General features: G+C 39.5%; 1 protein-coding gene across 9 annotated transcripts in view; it reads left to right on the top strand.

Moving 5' to 3' along the window:
• Positions 1 to 13,533, top strand: part of LOC124146730 (formin-like protein) — a 101,050-nt gene that overhangs the window by 54,834 nt on the left and 32,683 nt on the right. For 4 of the 9 annotated variants that reach the window (XM_048390607.1, XM_048390626.1, XM_046517162.2 and 1 more), the window contains exon 6: positions 6,028 to 6,048. The exons of the other annotated variants lie outside the window; for them this stretch is intronic. In XM_048390607.1, the coding sequence (XP_048246564.1) occupies positions 6,028 to 6,048 (21 nt within the window). The remainder of the gene's footprint in view (positions 1 to 6,027; positions 6,049 to 13,533) is intronic. 9 annotated transcript variants of the gene reach the window in all.

The following is a 13,533-nucleotide window of genomic DNA, read 5'->3' as shown; positions in this document are numbered from 1 at the left end:
TTAAGGCTTTCAGTGTAGGGAAGAATGGTGGCTCACGGATTGGTATACCCTCATGGTCTTGTCCGTGAGACTTTCCCCCTCCCAACCCCCACACACCCTCATCGTCCTGTCCCCGACACCCTCCCCAGGCTCTGTCCAGCCCTGGCTCCCGGCTCCCTGATCCCATGTGGAGTAATGTTGTTACACTAAAACTGTCGTAAGTCTATAGAGTTACGGTCGTCTTAGCACTACGATCACTTTGTGAAACAGGCAGAATGCTCACTCATTCTGATACTGCCAGTACCAATCTTAAATATCGAGCACCAGGGTTAGAAACTAACAGTTTTCGTCCACTAGTCCTTATAATGATAACGTATAGCAAAACCCTTAAAAAGGGCAAATTTCCTCAAGTCCTTATAATACCTTTACCATTGGTCAGTTTGGCAAGGACTATAGGACCATTGCCAATTTCTAATGCTGAGCACTGTGTAGTAGTTACAGTGACTTTTTGGACTGCCATGGATGTCAAGACTCACAGCAGTAACAAATACATGCAAGGCAACTTTTCACCACTACTGATTCCAAAACACTAATTGCTGAATAAATAGATTTTCAAAACAGATACCTTTGGACCTTACTGTAAATTACTAGACCTGGTCTTCGGTCTACTGGCTAAATAGCTCTATCAATATTAAGAAAAATGTTCTGAAACATTGTAACATACCTTTTATTTTATGGCTCAGTCATATAAAGAGTTGCAAATCTCTTCAGAATATATATGTCTTTTCTTTTTTTATTACCATACACCCCACAGGTTTGATAGAAATTATTACAGGGAACGTAATGTAAGACATTAACTGAAAAACATCTACAGTGTTCTTTTCAGTTAATGCTGCTTTCATAATTCAAGTTAACAGAATGATTGTCAACTTTTTTAATAAAATCTGTTCCACAAAGAACTCTTTGGTAACCAGGCAAACAGACATTGATTGCATTTGCAGTGATTAATAACACTGATTAGGAGAGCCTGTGAAACAAAGGATGATCTGTCTCCAGCCAGGCAGCTGTTACGTTGCAGATTCAGACAGTTGATTGTCAAGTCAGTGCACAGGTCTGTTCTCCATCCGTGCAGATGACTCCTTCACATCCCAGTAGAAGCAATAGGTACACGCCATGCAGTTTACATACACTATGGATCAAAGCCAGATCAGCAGAGATGATCTGTCGTTTATTAAGACTTGCAATTCAGATTAGAAATAACATTGAAAAAACATTGTACTCATTAAACAAGATGGCTTGAAGATAATGTTCTTCAATCATGTGTCTTTAAACTTTTTATGAGTAAGTAACTTTTAAAACTTGTAAAGTCATGGACTCCAGCGTTTTTAGTATCAGTGTGTCAGTCAGTCTTCAACTTTAGTTACTTAGCCTGAGTCTAATTATAAGTCAGTTAATAACTACTTCATATCCTAATATCTTAAAATAATGACAAGATACCAGTTCGGGCCAGTAGATTAAAAGGTTTTAGGTACTGAATGGTGTCTTCTGCATCCATTTGGAATTAGTCGTTTTTAAGTTTTGAATTCAAATTATCCACAGTTTAAGATAAAGAGAAACTTGTAATCCGGTATCAGTGTGAGTGGTGCAACTCCCAAGACATGCCAGGAGAACAAGTCACTTGGCTTCTGTAAGATAGTTACTCCTTCAGGATAAGGAAAAGGCATTCTTGATCTTGACACCCAAAGCCCTACTCCCCTCCCCAAGAATAGCCCATACCCCTCCTCCGTGAGCTACTCAAGCGGTGCCCCCCCTCCCCAAGAGTAGAACATGCCCCTCCTCCTCCTCCGTGAGCTGCCATCCCCTCCCCAGGCATGCAAGCATGACACTCACACCCTCAGACAGTGAGACAGCTATAAGCAAATATACCCTCCGATGTGTTCCATTTGTTTCCTCAGCCTGAGAAAAGCTTGAATTTTTGGTTGCTTATTTTTGTGTAGTGATCTTCTTTGTTCTAGCCTGGAGAGTCCATATCGGCCTTACTGCCGTGTTGTGATCTTGGTCATGTGACCTCTGCACTGATGCATTCTGGGAGTTAGCACTCCATGTTGTCATTCTCACAATGTTGGTGTAATCATTTAATACGTTTCTCTCCTCTGTGTCTACCAGAGATGAATGGTTTATTTCTGAGGCCACTGAAACATGGCAATCCTGGCGGCTGTGTGATAGATTGCCAGAATTGATTTCCGTCTTTTCATATATTGAAATATTTTTCTCAGCTCTTGTAATCTTAGTTATTTTCTGCTATCATTTTGTTCAATGGTTCTCCTATCCACATTGTAATAATGTCACAGCTTCTTTGATGGGGCCTGTGAATAATGTTGATGGTATTTTGTTGAAATAGGAAATTTACATGCTTATTGTGTTGAGCCAAACAGGAGGAGAAAAGAACATCTTAATGACCTCATCTACAAAATATTTTGTTTTCTGTAAAACGTTTTTTTTTAAGAAGTTAGTAAGATAAATATATCTGATATTAGTTCCCATGGTTACTTGAATGTTTATCAGTTATTCTACTCTATATATTGGCTATATTGTGACAAATGTTTTTCAAAGTTCCTCATGTTGTAACATATGTTTGTCAGATATATATATGCATGTTGATATAATACATAGTTAATGTATTTGAGACATATATACTATCTGTTCAATGGATCTTATGAACTTGGATAAAAAACAGTAAAGAAGGTTCTACAATAGCAACAGTTTTATAAAGATATTGACTCAGGTGTCGAACATTATCATGATTAAACATCTTTGTTAAGAATAGATGTCTTTGTATTTGTAATGAGGTAAATTCTTCCTAAGTTTATTTTGTCTGCCTACTCACTTCTGTCTTCTAATGTTGTAAATTGTACCAGTTCATAATTATAAAAGTAGGAGACCTGTTAAACATTCACCTCTCAAAAAAACACCACTAAATCTAAATATATGATTTTAAGATCGCTAGACAGCAAGTTTTCCCTACTTTAGAGACTTAATTTATGTATCTGCTTCCCAGCTGTCGGGCACATGCTATACAGGGTGCAACATGGTGTGTGACAGGGAGATAGTTTTTGTCATTGTCATTTAGTAACACACCTAGTTTTACATTACAACACTCCCATAAGTGGCCATTGTCCCCCTGTGTGGAATTGCCAACAATTTCAGAACATTTACCCAGCAGCATTGTGTCAGCTTTTGGGATTGTTACTCTGTATATTGTGTCATTTTATATACCCTTTTAAAGTCATGTATTGTGGTTGTGAAAAAAGGGGGTCGCAGGGTGTAAACTGAACTATTTCCTGTAAAAGATTGATGACTGATGTGACATTTCAGTGTGTCATACTGTTAATTTTTTATTATAGTGCTGATATTAAGGTAGAGTTATGAACTGAGAACAATGGGGTTGTTTAACTGTTTAGGGTCAAATTAAGTTTTTTTAACTTTCACATACATTTTCGTAATTATTTTATTAAATTGGATTGATTCATTTCTGGGAGATTCTTGATGAGGATATTTTGTACTAATATTAACATTTCAATCTGATGCATGACATTTCCTTATTTCCCCAACAAGTTATAAAAAACAAACACCTGGGAACGTTTCTAATCGAAGTATTATTCGCCTTGGGTAATGACATACCTATTTAATACATAACCCTAATACCACAGATATTTATGCAAATACTTCCCAATTTCATGAAACCTAGAATACCCATAAACATCCGCCGACTGATTCACTCTCTCTTGAGTAAGAGATCAATATATTTAATGGATATATAATACTTAACCTTAAGAATTTTTATCATGTTTCTCCCAAGTCAAGATGGCAGAACTACTTCACATTCGGCCTTTAGTAGACATAAGCTATTTCAGTTTCAAAGGAAGCTCTTAATCAAGGGGCGGTCGGGTAGCCTAGTGGTTAAAGCGTTCGCTCGTCACGCTGAAGACCCGGGTTCGATTCCTGATATTGGTACAATGTGTGAAGCCCATTTCTGGTGTCCCCCGCCGTGATATTGCTGGAATATTGCTAAAAGCGGCGTAAAACCATACTCACTCACTCAATCAAGGGTAAAGGATGTCTATAACAGGATATGTATGTATGTATTTGATGAATTAGGCCTGTTGTTATCATGGTTATTGGCCATGCAAGTGAAGTGACAGTCCTCTGTAAGGGAGTGACATCATAGTTACAGCTGTTGACAACTCCTGTCAGATGTCAATGGCAATCAATATGCTGTAGAGGTCTGCTGTGTCCTGTGACAATAGTGTCAAGTGGATATTGTGTATTTGACAACTTATGACATGGTCTTGACACATATAGCTGAAACAGTGCTGAGGTAGAATGATTTTCATTCACCTCCTCACTACCGTCTACATGTGTGACATATGTTTGAGTTGATTTCGGTTTTTTTTGTCCTCATGGGGGTGCCTGGTTTGAATTGCTCCCCAACAACCTGTGCTGGGAGTAATAGGCGACCTAGGGATCGGGTGGTCAGGCTTGGTGACATGGTTCATTGTATCATGGTACCTAGACTGCATGGATCATTGTTCACAATATTAACCACAGGTTTGCCTGATCCAGCCTCAATTATTTACAGACCGTCATCATATAGCTGGAATATTGCTGAGTGCAGCATTGAACAACAAACACACACACATGCATTTGAAAAATTAAACGGATATACTTCAATTTTCAAAATTGATAATTCTCCCGGTTTAAAAATGCTATTGTTATGATATAAGAAAATGAGTTTTCGTTGCCACCAGTAATTTAACAAATTATTGTTTGGGGTAAACTCACTCACTCACTCATTATTGTGTGTGTATGTGTTTTCATGACCAGATTGTCCAGTACTGGGTCACATGGCTTAAACATGGCTGACTGTAACATAGTCCTCATGTATATGTCTACACTAACACTAAGTCAATGAAAACATGTCTTTAAAATAATTTTTAAAAATTTCTAGGAAAGAACCTCTCCCCTTCTTCTGTTTGTGGAATCAAGCAACCTAGACTTGGTTAAGCTTTTAGTAAAAAACAATGCCTAAAAAATATAAATTCCACAGTCATGGTGCAGGACTAGTATATCTCAGTAGCTGCAGAAACCCCCTTTCAAGCAATCCTCATCACTATAGGGCCCAGATGTCAGATGTACGTCCCTGCTTGGCCAATGTCCCCTTGGTTCAACAGTAAATGTTACAAGCGCATTCATGTAGGGGAGATAACTCTGCTGCTTTCTAGTCCATAACACTTAGTACCTTATCATTCCTAAATTAAAACCTTGTGCAACCCCACATCTTTCTGCTCACGCTTCCTTGAAGGTTGATTTCTGAAATGGTTGATTTCATTGAAGTGTGATGCTTTCTCAGACTCCCATTTTAACACTTTATGATGTAGAATATTGCTTCCATAGAACTTGCTCCAAATTCCCAAAGTTTCATGTAATGTAGTTGTAGCATTCTTACCTGATTTTCCTTATTCAGGATGAATAATTATTTCATCACAAAGCATTGCATTCTTATCATGAATTATGTGTTATGTCATTTGTTCAGATTTTAAGCTCTATGGGGATTCTGGGTTACAATAGGCCCTTGGCAACCTGGGTTGACTGCATGTCATCATACCACGTTTACTGTTGCTCACAATATCAATCACTGGCTTGTCTGGTCCAGACTTGATTATTTACAAGCTGCCATCAAGTACAGGGATAGAAACTAACAGTTTTTGCCCACTTGTCCTTATAATGATAATAGGTTGCAAACCCCTTAAAAAAAGCTAATTTCTACCAGTCCTTATGCAGCTTGGCAAGGACTATAGGACCAGTGCCAAATTCTAATGCTGAAGTAGCTGGAATATTGCTGACTGCAGAGTTAAACAACAAGTCAGTTTTAAAATGTAAAAGATGTACTACGAAATGTTCCTCTGTCGTACTGTTAAGAACACATGTTCATCATATATCTCATCTCCTTTTAATGCTTTTATTTCTATTCATTTGCCGCCCATGTAGATTCCTGTTCCTCCGTATCTAGTGAGTACACAGGATCTTGCACATATCTCTCCATGTTGTCAATATTTAGCACTTTTACCATTTTCTTAGTATCATCACATGTGTAATCTTAGCATCATGAAATAGTTGCCTAAGGCCTTGCAGTTCGCTGTGCAGAGTTGCACCCCTTAGTCATGCCAGAATTTAACGATCCCCGATTGGAATCACAGATTATGTTAGGTTTCTCAGCACCATACCACTGGCTCGTGGGATTTGCCAAAGCGGTGACCTGCATCACTTCTGGCTTCCTCCCACATCAAACTGACATGCCATGATGCCGTATTCGACGTAATAAGCGCCCAGGGCGCTCTCAAAATTAGAAATAGGGGGCTCTTATTAGAATATTATTTTGGTGAAAAAAACAGAGTTGAAAGATAAATTTCGTGGTTTATGCTGACAGCCTGAAATGTTTATGTATAACAGAAATATTTTTCTAGAATTTAATTGCCCATAATTAAGGGTGCATATGACACACGAGTGCGTATTGTACGCGGATAAATAAATCTTGTGAACATTGATCAATCGGAAGGGGTGCTAATTGGGATTGTTCACTAGCCAATATAATAGCAAATGTTGCCGTGGGCGCTTATTAGAGCGGGACGCTTATTACGTCGAATACGGTAACTGAAAAGCTGTTCAAAGCAGCGTTAAACCCAACTCAGTCTCTCAGACTCCTTACATGTCGTGTCATCTTGATAGTGATCATTGTGTGTAATGCTATCTTGATATCATTACATGGCGTGTCATCTTGATAGTGATCATTGTGTGTTATGCCATCTTGATATCATTACATGTCGTGTCATCTTGATAGTGATTATTGTGTGTTATGCCATCCTGATATCATTACATGGCGTATGATCTTGATAGTGATCATTGTGTGTTATGCCATCCTGATATCATTACATGGTGTGTCATCTTGATAGTGATTATTGTGTGTTATGCCATCCTGATATCATTACATGGCGTGTCATCTTGATAGTGATTATTGTGTGTTATGCCATCCTGATATCATTACATGGCGTATCATCTTGATAGTGATCATTGTGTGTTATGCCATCCTGGTATCATTACATGGCATGTCATCTTGATAGTGATTATTGTGTGTTATGCCATCTTGATATTATTACATGGCGTGTCATCTTGATAGTGATCATTGTGTGTTATGCCATCCTGATATCATTACATGGCGTATCATCTTGATAGTGATCATTGTGTGTTATGCCATCCTGATATCATTACATGGCGTGTCATCTTGATAGTGATTATTGTGTGTTATGCCATCCTGATATCATTACATGGCGTGTCATCTTGATAGTGATTATTGTGTGTTATGCGATCCTGATATCATTACATGGCGTATCATCTTGATAGTGATCATTGTGTGTTATGCCATCCTGGTATCATTACATGGCGTGTCATCTTGATAGTGATTATTGTGTGTTATGCCATCCTGATATCATTACATGGCATGTCATCTTGATAGTGATCATTGTGTGTTATGCCATCTTGATATCATTACATGGCGTGTCATCTTGATAGTGATCATTGTGTGTAATGCCATCTTGATATCATTACATGGCGTATCATCTTGATAGTGATCATTGTGTGTTATGCCATCTTGATATCATTACATCGCGTGTCATCTTGATAGGGATCATTGTGTGTTATGCCATCTTGATATCATTACATGGCGTATCATCTTGATAGTGATCATTGTGTGTAATGCCATCTTGATATCATTACATGGCGTATCATCTTGATAGTGATCATTGTGTGTTATGCCATCTTGATATCATTACATCGCGTGTCATCTTGATAGGGATCATTGTGTGTTATGCCATCTTGATATCATTACATGTTGTGTCATTCGATGTCTTTACGCGTTGTGTCATCTTGATGTTTTTTTGTGTTGTGTCATCTTGTGTGTTGTGTTGGTGTCCCAAGGCTTGGTTGTTGTCTGCATGATCACTGTTTAGAATCCATCGTCTTCCAGAACGAGTTCTCACCTTCCAGGAGTCTTCAGATGCCAGAATTTATGCAACATTGACTGCTCTGGTGGTTTATGCTAAAGGATTTCAAACAGTCCATGTCTGTCTCTGTGTGTGTTTGCATGAAACATATTTTTCAAAATCCTTACAACAGATTGATGATATCTGTACATGTCCTATTAATTCTTCATCATAACATCTTCATTCACACATCATACATTTCACCTGGTAGCCTTGTGGTTATGGTGTTTGCTTGCCGCAACAAAGACTAGGGTTTGATTCTACTTAGGTTCGGAACAATATGTGAAGCCATTTATTGGTGCTATTGCTTGAATAATGATAAAGCGACAAACAGCCATATATTTTGAAATGCGAGATTCAGCGTCTCCCACACAATCTTCATCTTACAAAAGGGCCATAACTCTGTAATTGTTATGAAATCTCATTAAAGGGACATAACTGTACAGACAGTTGAAAAGGATATTTAAGGGGACATTACTCTTCTCTCTTGCACATGCTTCCATGACCAATTGATTTGGGGCCTTTCATAATCTTACTATTACTACTACTACTACTACTACTACAGCCTACAGTGACAATATGTGATATTGTCATGCTATTGTCTTGCTGTACTGGCAGTGACCAAGGTGATGGAGAGAAATTGAGTCAGGTTGTTAAGAACTTGACAAAATGTACTCCACAGAGCTTCAATGATACTCCTCTGTTGATGAATCTATGAATATTTTGATTCTAAGTTGTAGTGGAAATGCATAATTTCAAGTGTGGTACATCCTTCTCAAGGGAAATGTTTTGTCACAGTTTGAGCAACTTCTTTGTACTGACATTGGCTTGCGCCTATCACAGTAATAATTGGTGCAGCTTATCCTGTTGTGCAAGAGGAAGAGGAACAGACCTATCTCAGAAGATCTTAGGTTCCTAGAGTGAAAAAAAATCGAGTATTCATTGAAATTTCCATGTTGTTAGTGCACAAGCAGCGGGAATCAATATTGAGCATTCGGCAGACTGTAACTACAGCTAGGGTTGCTGGAACCAGATATATTGTACAGTTTATCGAATATGACAGCTTTGTGTGGATTAGAAATGTGTATTTTCATCCTCAGCGAGTTTTCATAATTACGGGGGTTCCTGGTCCTGAGCTTTGCTGCTGTTGTGTGTAATTCCTGTGGCAGGATCAGGTAGTCAGGCTCGGTGACTTAGTTGGTGATGGGTCATTGTGCCCTAACATCGTGAATTGTTGCGTCATTGTGCCCTAACATCGTAAATTGTTGCGAATAGGTCATCAGCAACCCATGCTTGCCGTAAAAGATGTCTATGCTTGTCGTAAAAGGTGACTAACGGGATCGGGTGGTCAGGCTCGCTGACTTGGTTGATGCATGTCATCAATCCCAATTGCGTGGATCGATGCTCATGATATCAATCACTGGATTGTCTGGGCCAGACTTGATTATTTACAGACCGCCGTCATATAGCTGGAATATTACTGAGTGCGGCGTTAAACAACAAACCAACCAAACAACCCGTGAATTGTTGCCTTTTATATCGGTCACGGATTTGTCTTGTTGAAATATTTACAGGCTGCCACCCTGTTGTTGGAACATTGCTGACTGCCACTGGAACAAGGACAAACAAAATTTTCACCCTGTCATTTTCTCATCCATACTCATCTTTTCTTTCATTCTCTTTAGCGGCGTCAAACAACAAACAGACCCAACCATTGACTCTCATTCCCCATCACTTCCATACTCCTCCACTCTTCATTCTGTTTAGTTCTCTCTTTCCTCATTCCGACTGCCCCTTTCATCATCACTCTTTCATTCTGATTTATTCTCTCCCTCCAGGGTTAGAAATTAATTTTCATTCTCACTTGTCCACAAAAATGATCATCTACAGAGTTGTCATATAACTATTGGTGAAAGTGGTCATCAACAAGGGGGGCGGTCGGGTAGCCTAGTGGTTAAAGCGTTCGTCACGCTAAAGACCCGGGTTCGATTCCCGACATGGGTTCAATGTGTGAAGCCCATTTCTGGTGTCCCCCGCCGTGATATTGCTGGAATATTGCTAAAAGCGGCGTAAAACCAAACTCACTCACTCACTCGCTCATCAACAAGGAAATGTCACTAGACCTTCATGAATTTTATTTGTCTCGGACTAGCAGACTTGCCTCAATTTTGGCCTAGCTCTCAATCACAGTCATTTTCATGCTCATTCACTCTTTCATTCAGTTTTGTTCTCCTGGTCTCCTGGCCAGGAGAATCCATCAGGCAAACCCATGAAGCTCTTCACAGTCCTGTACAGACAGGCTGCTGACTGAGGCACATCTGGAACAAAGATTGGTTTTCTCCTGCTTGAATGTTATCTGCCTTCGTTTTATAGAGAAAACTCCCCACCCAATGGGATGTGAAATGTTTCTTCTGCAAACAGATGATCTACAGAAAGAATTGGCCTGGAGACTTGTGTTCATGCTGGTGGATAGAATTGTAGGATTGAGAGTTGGGCAGTATTTGATCTGGTCTGAAGGGGATAGAGTACGTCTGTCTGTCAGAGATGGCAGTGATTGCTGTGATGGGATGTTGAGGGAGGGGAGATTTGGGGGAAGGGAGGGGGTTGAGGGAGGGAAGGATGGGAGGGGGTTTTGGTTGAATAAGGGTAAACTTTTGTCTTCAGATAGTTTTAGGGGATAAAAATGGGAGGGGAATTGGGTTGTTTCGGGAACTGGTTGTAGTATACTTGAGCTTTAGTGAGGTGAGGGTGGAGAGTAATACAGGAGGGGGGTGGGGTGGGGTGTGTGTGTTATCAGCAAGTTGAGGTAAGGTAGTTTTATTAGGGAGGTGAGGTGTGGCAGTGTTATCAGCAAGATGTGGCAGTGTTTTCAGCAAGATGTGGCAGTGTTATCAGCAAGATGTGGATGAAATAGGGAGGTGAGGTTTAAGTGGGGGTTTTGTGCAGTGAGTTTAGTTGATGGGGTGTTATCAGGAAGGTGTGATGGGTTGTTACGCGGATGGTGAAGAGAGGGGGTGCTGTGAGGGATGGAGTGTTATGAGGGCTGTGATGGGGTTGTTAGGGAGGTGAGGGGTGGAGGGGCTGTTTGTAAGTTGAGGGGGTTTCCGGGGGTTGTTATGATGGAGGTGAGGGATGGTTGCAGGTGGAATTTGAATTATACAAATTGTATGTTTAAATAAAAGGGAGAGGATCCTGACCACAGAGATAATTTAGCAAGTATAGTTACATAATAAATATTATTGGGAACTACCCTCTTTCTTTGTGTAGCAGTACCTTGATGTTTGTGTATTTTTTGTATGCCGAAATGTAACTCAGATCATGCTGAGGAAAGTCAGTTTTAAACACAAACCATGCAGTCCAGTATGACCTAATTGATGGGCGACAAACATGAAATCAAGTATGGTGACAGAGCCCTAGTAATCAGCTCGTTACAATCAATGAACTGCAATTATGAATAAATGGAGGAACTTGTATTCCTTGGGTATTGGTGTGATGTTTCTGTTTGGGCTTGTTGGCTGAATATTGATTGCCACGATGTGAGGATTGTCCGTTATGGTAATAAGGCCTTTCAAAGTACTCCGTTGTGGGCGGGGAGACAGGCATTTGTCAGGATGTGACTTGTGGCTGTGCCTTACAATTCACTGTTTGATATTTCCTGATAAGCGTTAATTTGGCACTTCAGGTTAAACAGGCTGTTGACTAGTTTCTGTTGTTGGTTCACAAAGGGATGTATGAGGTCTATTTACTGTGGTAATTTCATGTAGTGATAGTTGATGGTCAGATTGAAACAAGTACATCATTGTTCTTGTGTGTCGTTAAGACAAGTGATCAGACAAAGGTACTCTGTTGCGTCCCACATTGTCACACGGCTATCCTGTCTTGTTACAGCCTACATTTCTCTGAACAACATTGGGGGCGGTTGGGTAGCCTAGTGGTAAAAGCGTTAGTTCGTCACGCCGAAGACCCGTGTTTGATTCCCGACATGGGCACAATGTGTGAAGCCCATTTCTGGTGTCCCCCGCTGTGATAATGCTGGACTATTGCTAAAAGCAGCGTAAAACCATACTCACTCACTCTGAACAACATTGACACACACATCTTGATACATCCTGTCTTACCCGGGGTAGAATTGGTCTTCAGCAACCCATGCTTGTCGTAAGAGATGACTAACAAGATTAGATGGTCAGGCATGCTGACTTGGTTGATGCATGGACTATTACTGAGAGCAGTGTTTAGCTCCCAACAACAAAACAGCAGGCATCTCTCGGAACAACACTTACACAATCCATCTCTCCGAACAACACTCACACAATCCATCTCTCCGAACAACACTCACACAATCCATCTCTCCGAACAACACTCACACAATCCATCTCTCCGAACAACACTCACACAATCCATCTCTCCGAACAACACTCACACAATCACAGACCTAAGTGTAAAATCTGCTCTTTTGGAAGCACTTGTAAAATCTTCAACACCTTATCATCAAATCCCAGAGAGTGTTGTGACATTGTTGTTGTCAGTAGATCTGCTAGTTCTCATAAATTTGTGTCAGATGTGTTGTACTTAACATTACACGTGGAATGCTGAAAGCTGCCTTGTTTTTCAAACACACCAATGTCAGTTTTTAAGAGAGCCATTCATAAATCTAAAAAGAATATTGTTTCAAAAATATGAAAATTGGTTTTAGGTGTCTTGAACATCTTTTCCCAATGATATAAATGAAAACCTGGTTTGTAAGCAATTATTATTATTATTATTACAGCTTGATATAATTTGTATACCAAGGTGCCCATGTTATATTTGGCTTTTAGGAAGAGCATGTATAGATGAGCAGATTGTCTTGATCTGGCGTAGACCTCGTCATTGATAACAGTTAACTAGGACGTAGCTGCTTCATCTGTGTGATTGTCACAGTTGCATGTGTGTAATAGTTTGTGATAATTAAACAAGTATTAACTAATCAACTATATTTTCAAGGAAATATCAGACTAATCCCAGTGATTACATTTCAAGACATCAAAATAATGCCAAGCATTTTGTGGAATGTTTGAGTAAAAAATCATTACCATGCTGTATTGATGTCCAGAATTTGATAATAAATAATTTTGAAAATAGTATTTTCATTTGAGGATGAGTGCTGAAAATCTTTGATTGTGTAATACGCTTATAAACTTATAAATTGTCATTACAGAATTTTAAAATATGTTTTGGCAAGATTCCAAGTTAAAAAAACCCTCAAAACACTAAGGATGAACGTTAAGTCTTGCATGGTTGCCTCCCTTGAATGACGGCTTTGTAGATAGTTTGTGATACCAATGCCCAGTGTGATCAATATTTGAGTGCTAGTTCAGGGCTGGTAAGTATTACATAAAGGCCCATGTTGATCAGATTTAGGCCATGATATAGAATTACAACTCTAGGGATATAAGAAATGGAAATGTAGACATGATAT

The sequence above is a fragment of the Haliotis rufescens genome, unplaced genomic scaffold (genome assembly GCF_023055435.1).
Source record: "Haliotis rufescens isolate VD_foot unplaced genomic scaffold, xgHalRufe1.0.p SCAF_10, whole genome shotgun sequence".
Taxonomy (NCBI): domain Eukaryota; kingdom Metazoa; phylum Mollusca; class Gastropoda; order Lepetellida; family Haliotidae; genus Haliotis; species Haliotis rufescens.
Note: the sequence above shows the minus strand (reverse complement) of the source record. Positions and strands in the feature narration are given on the sequence as shown.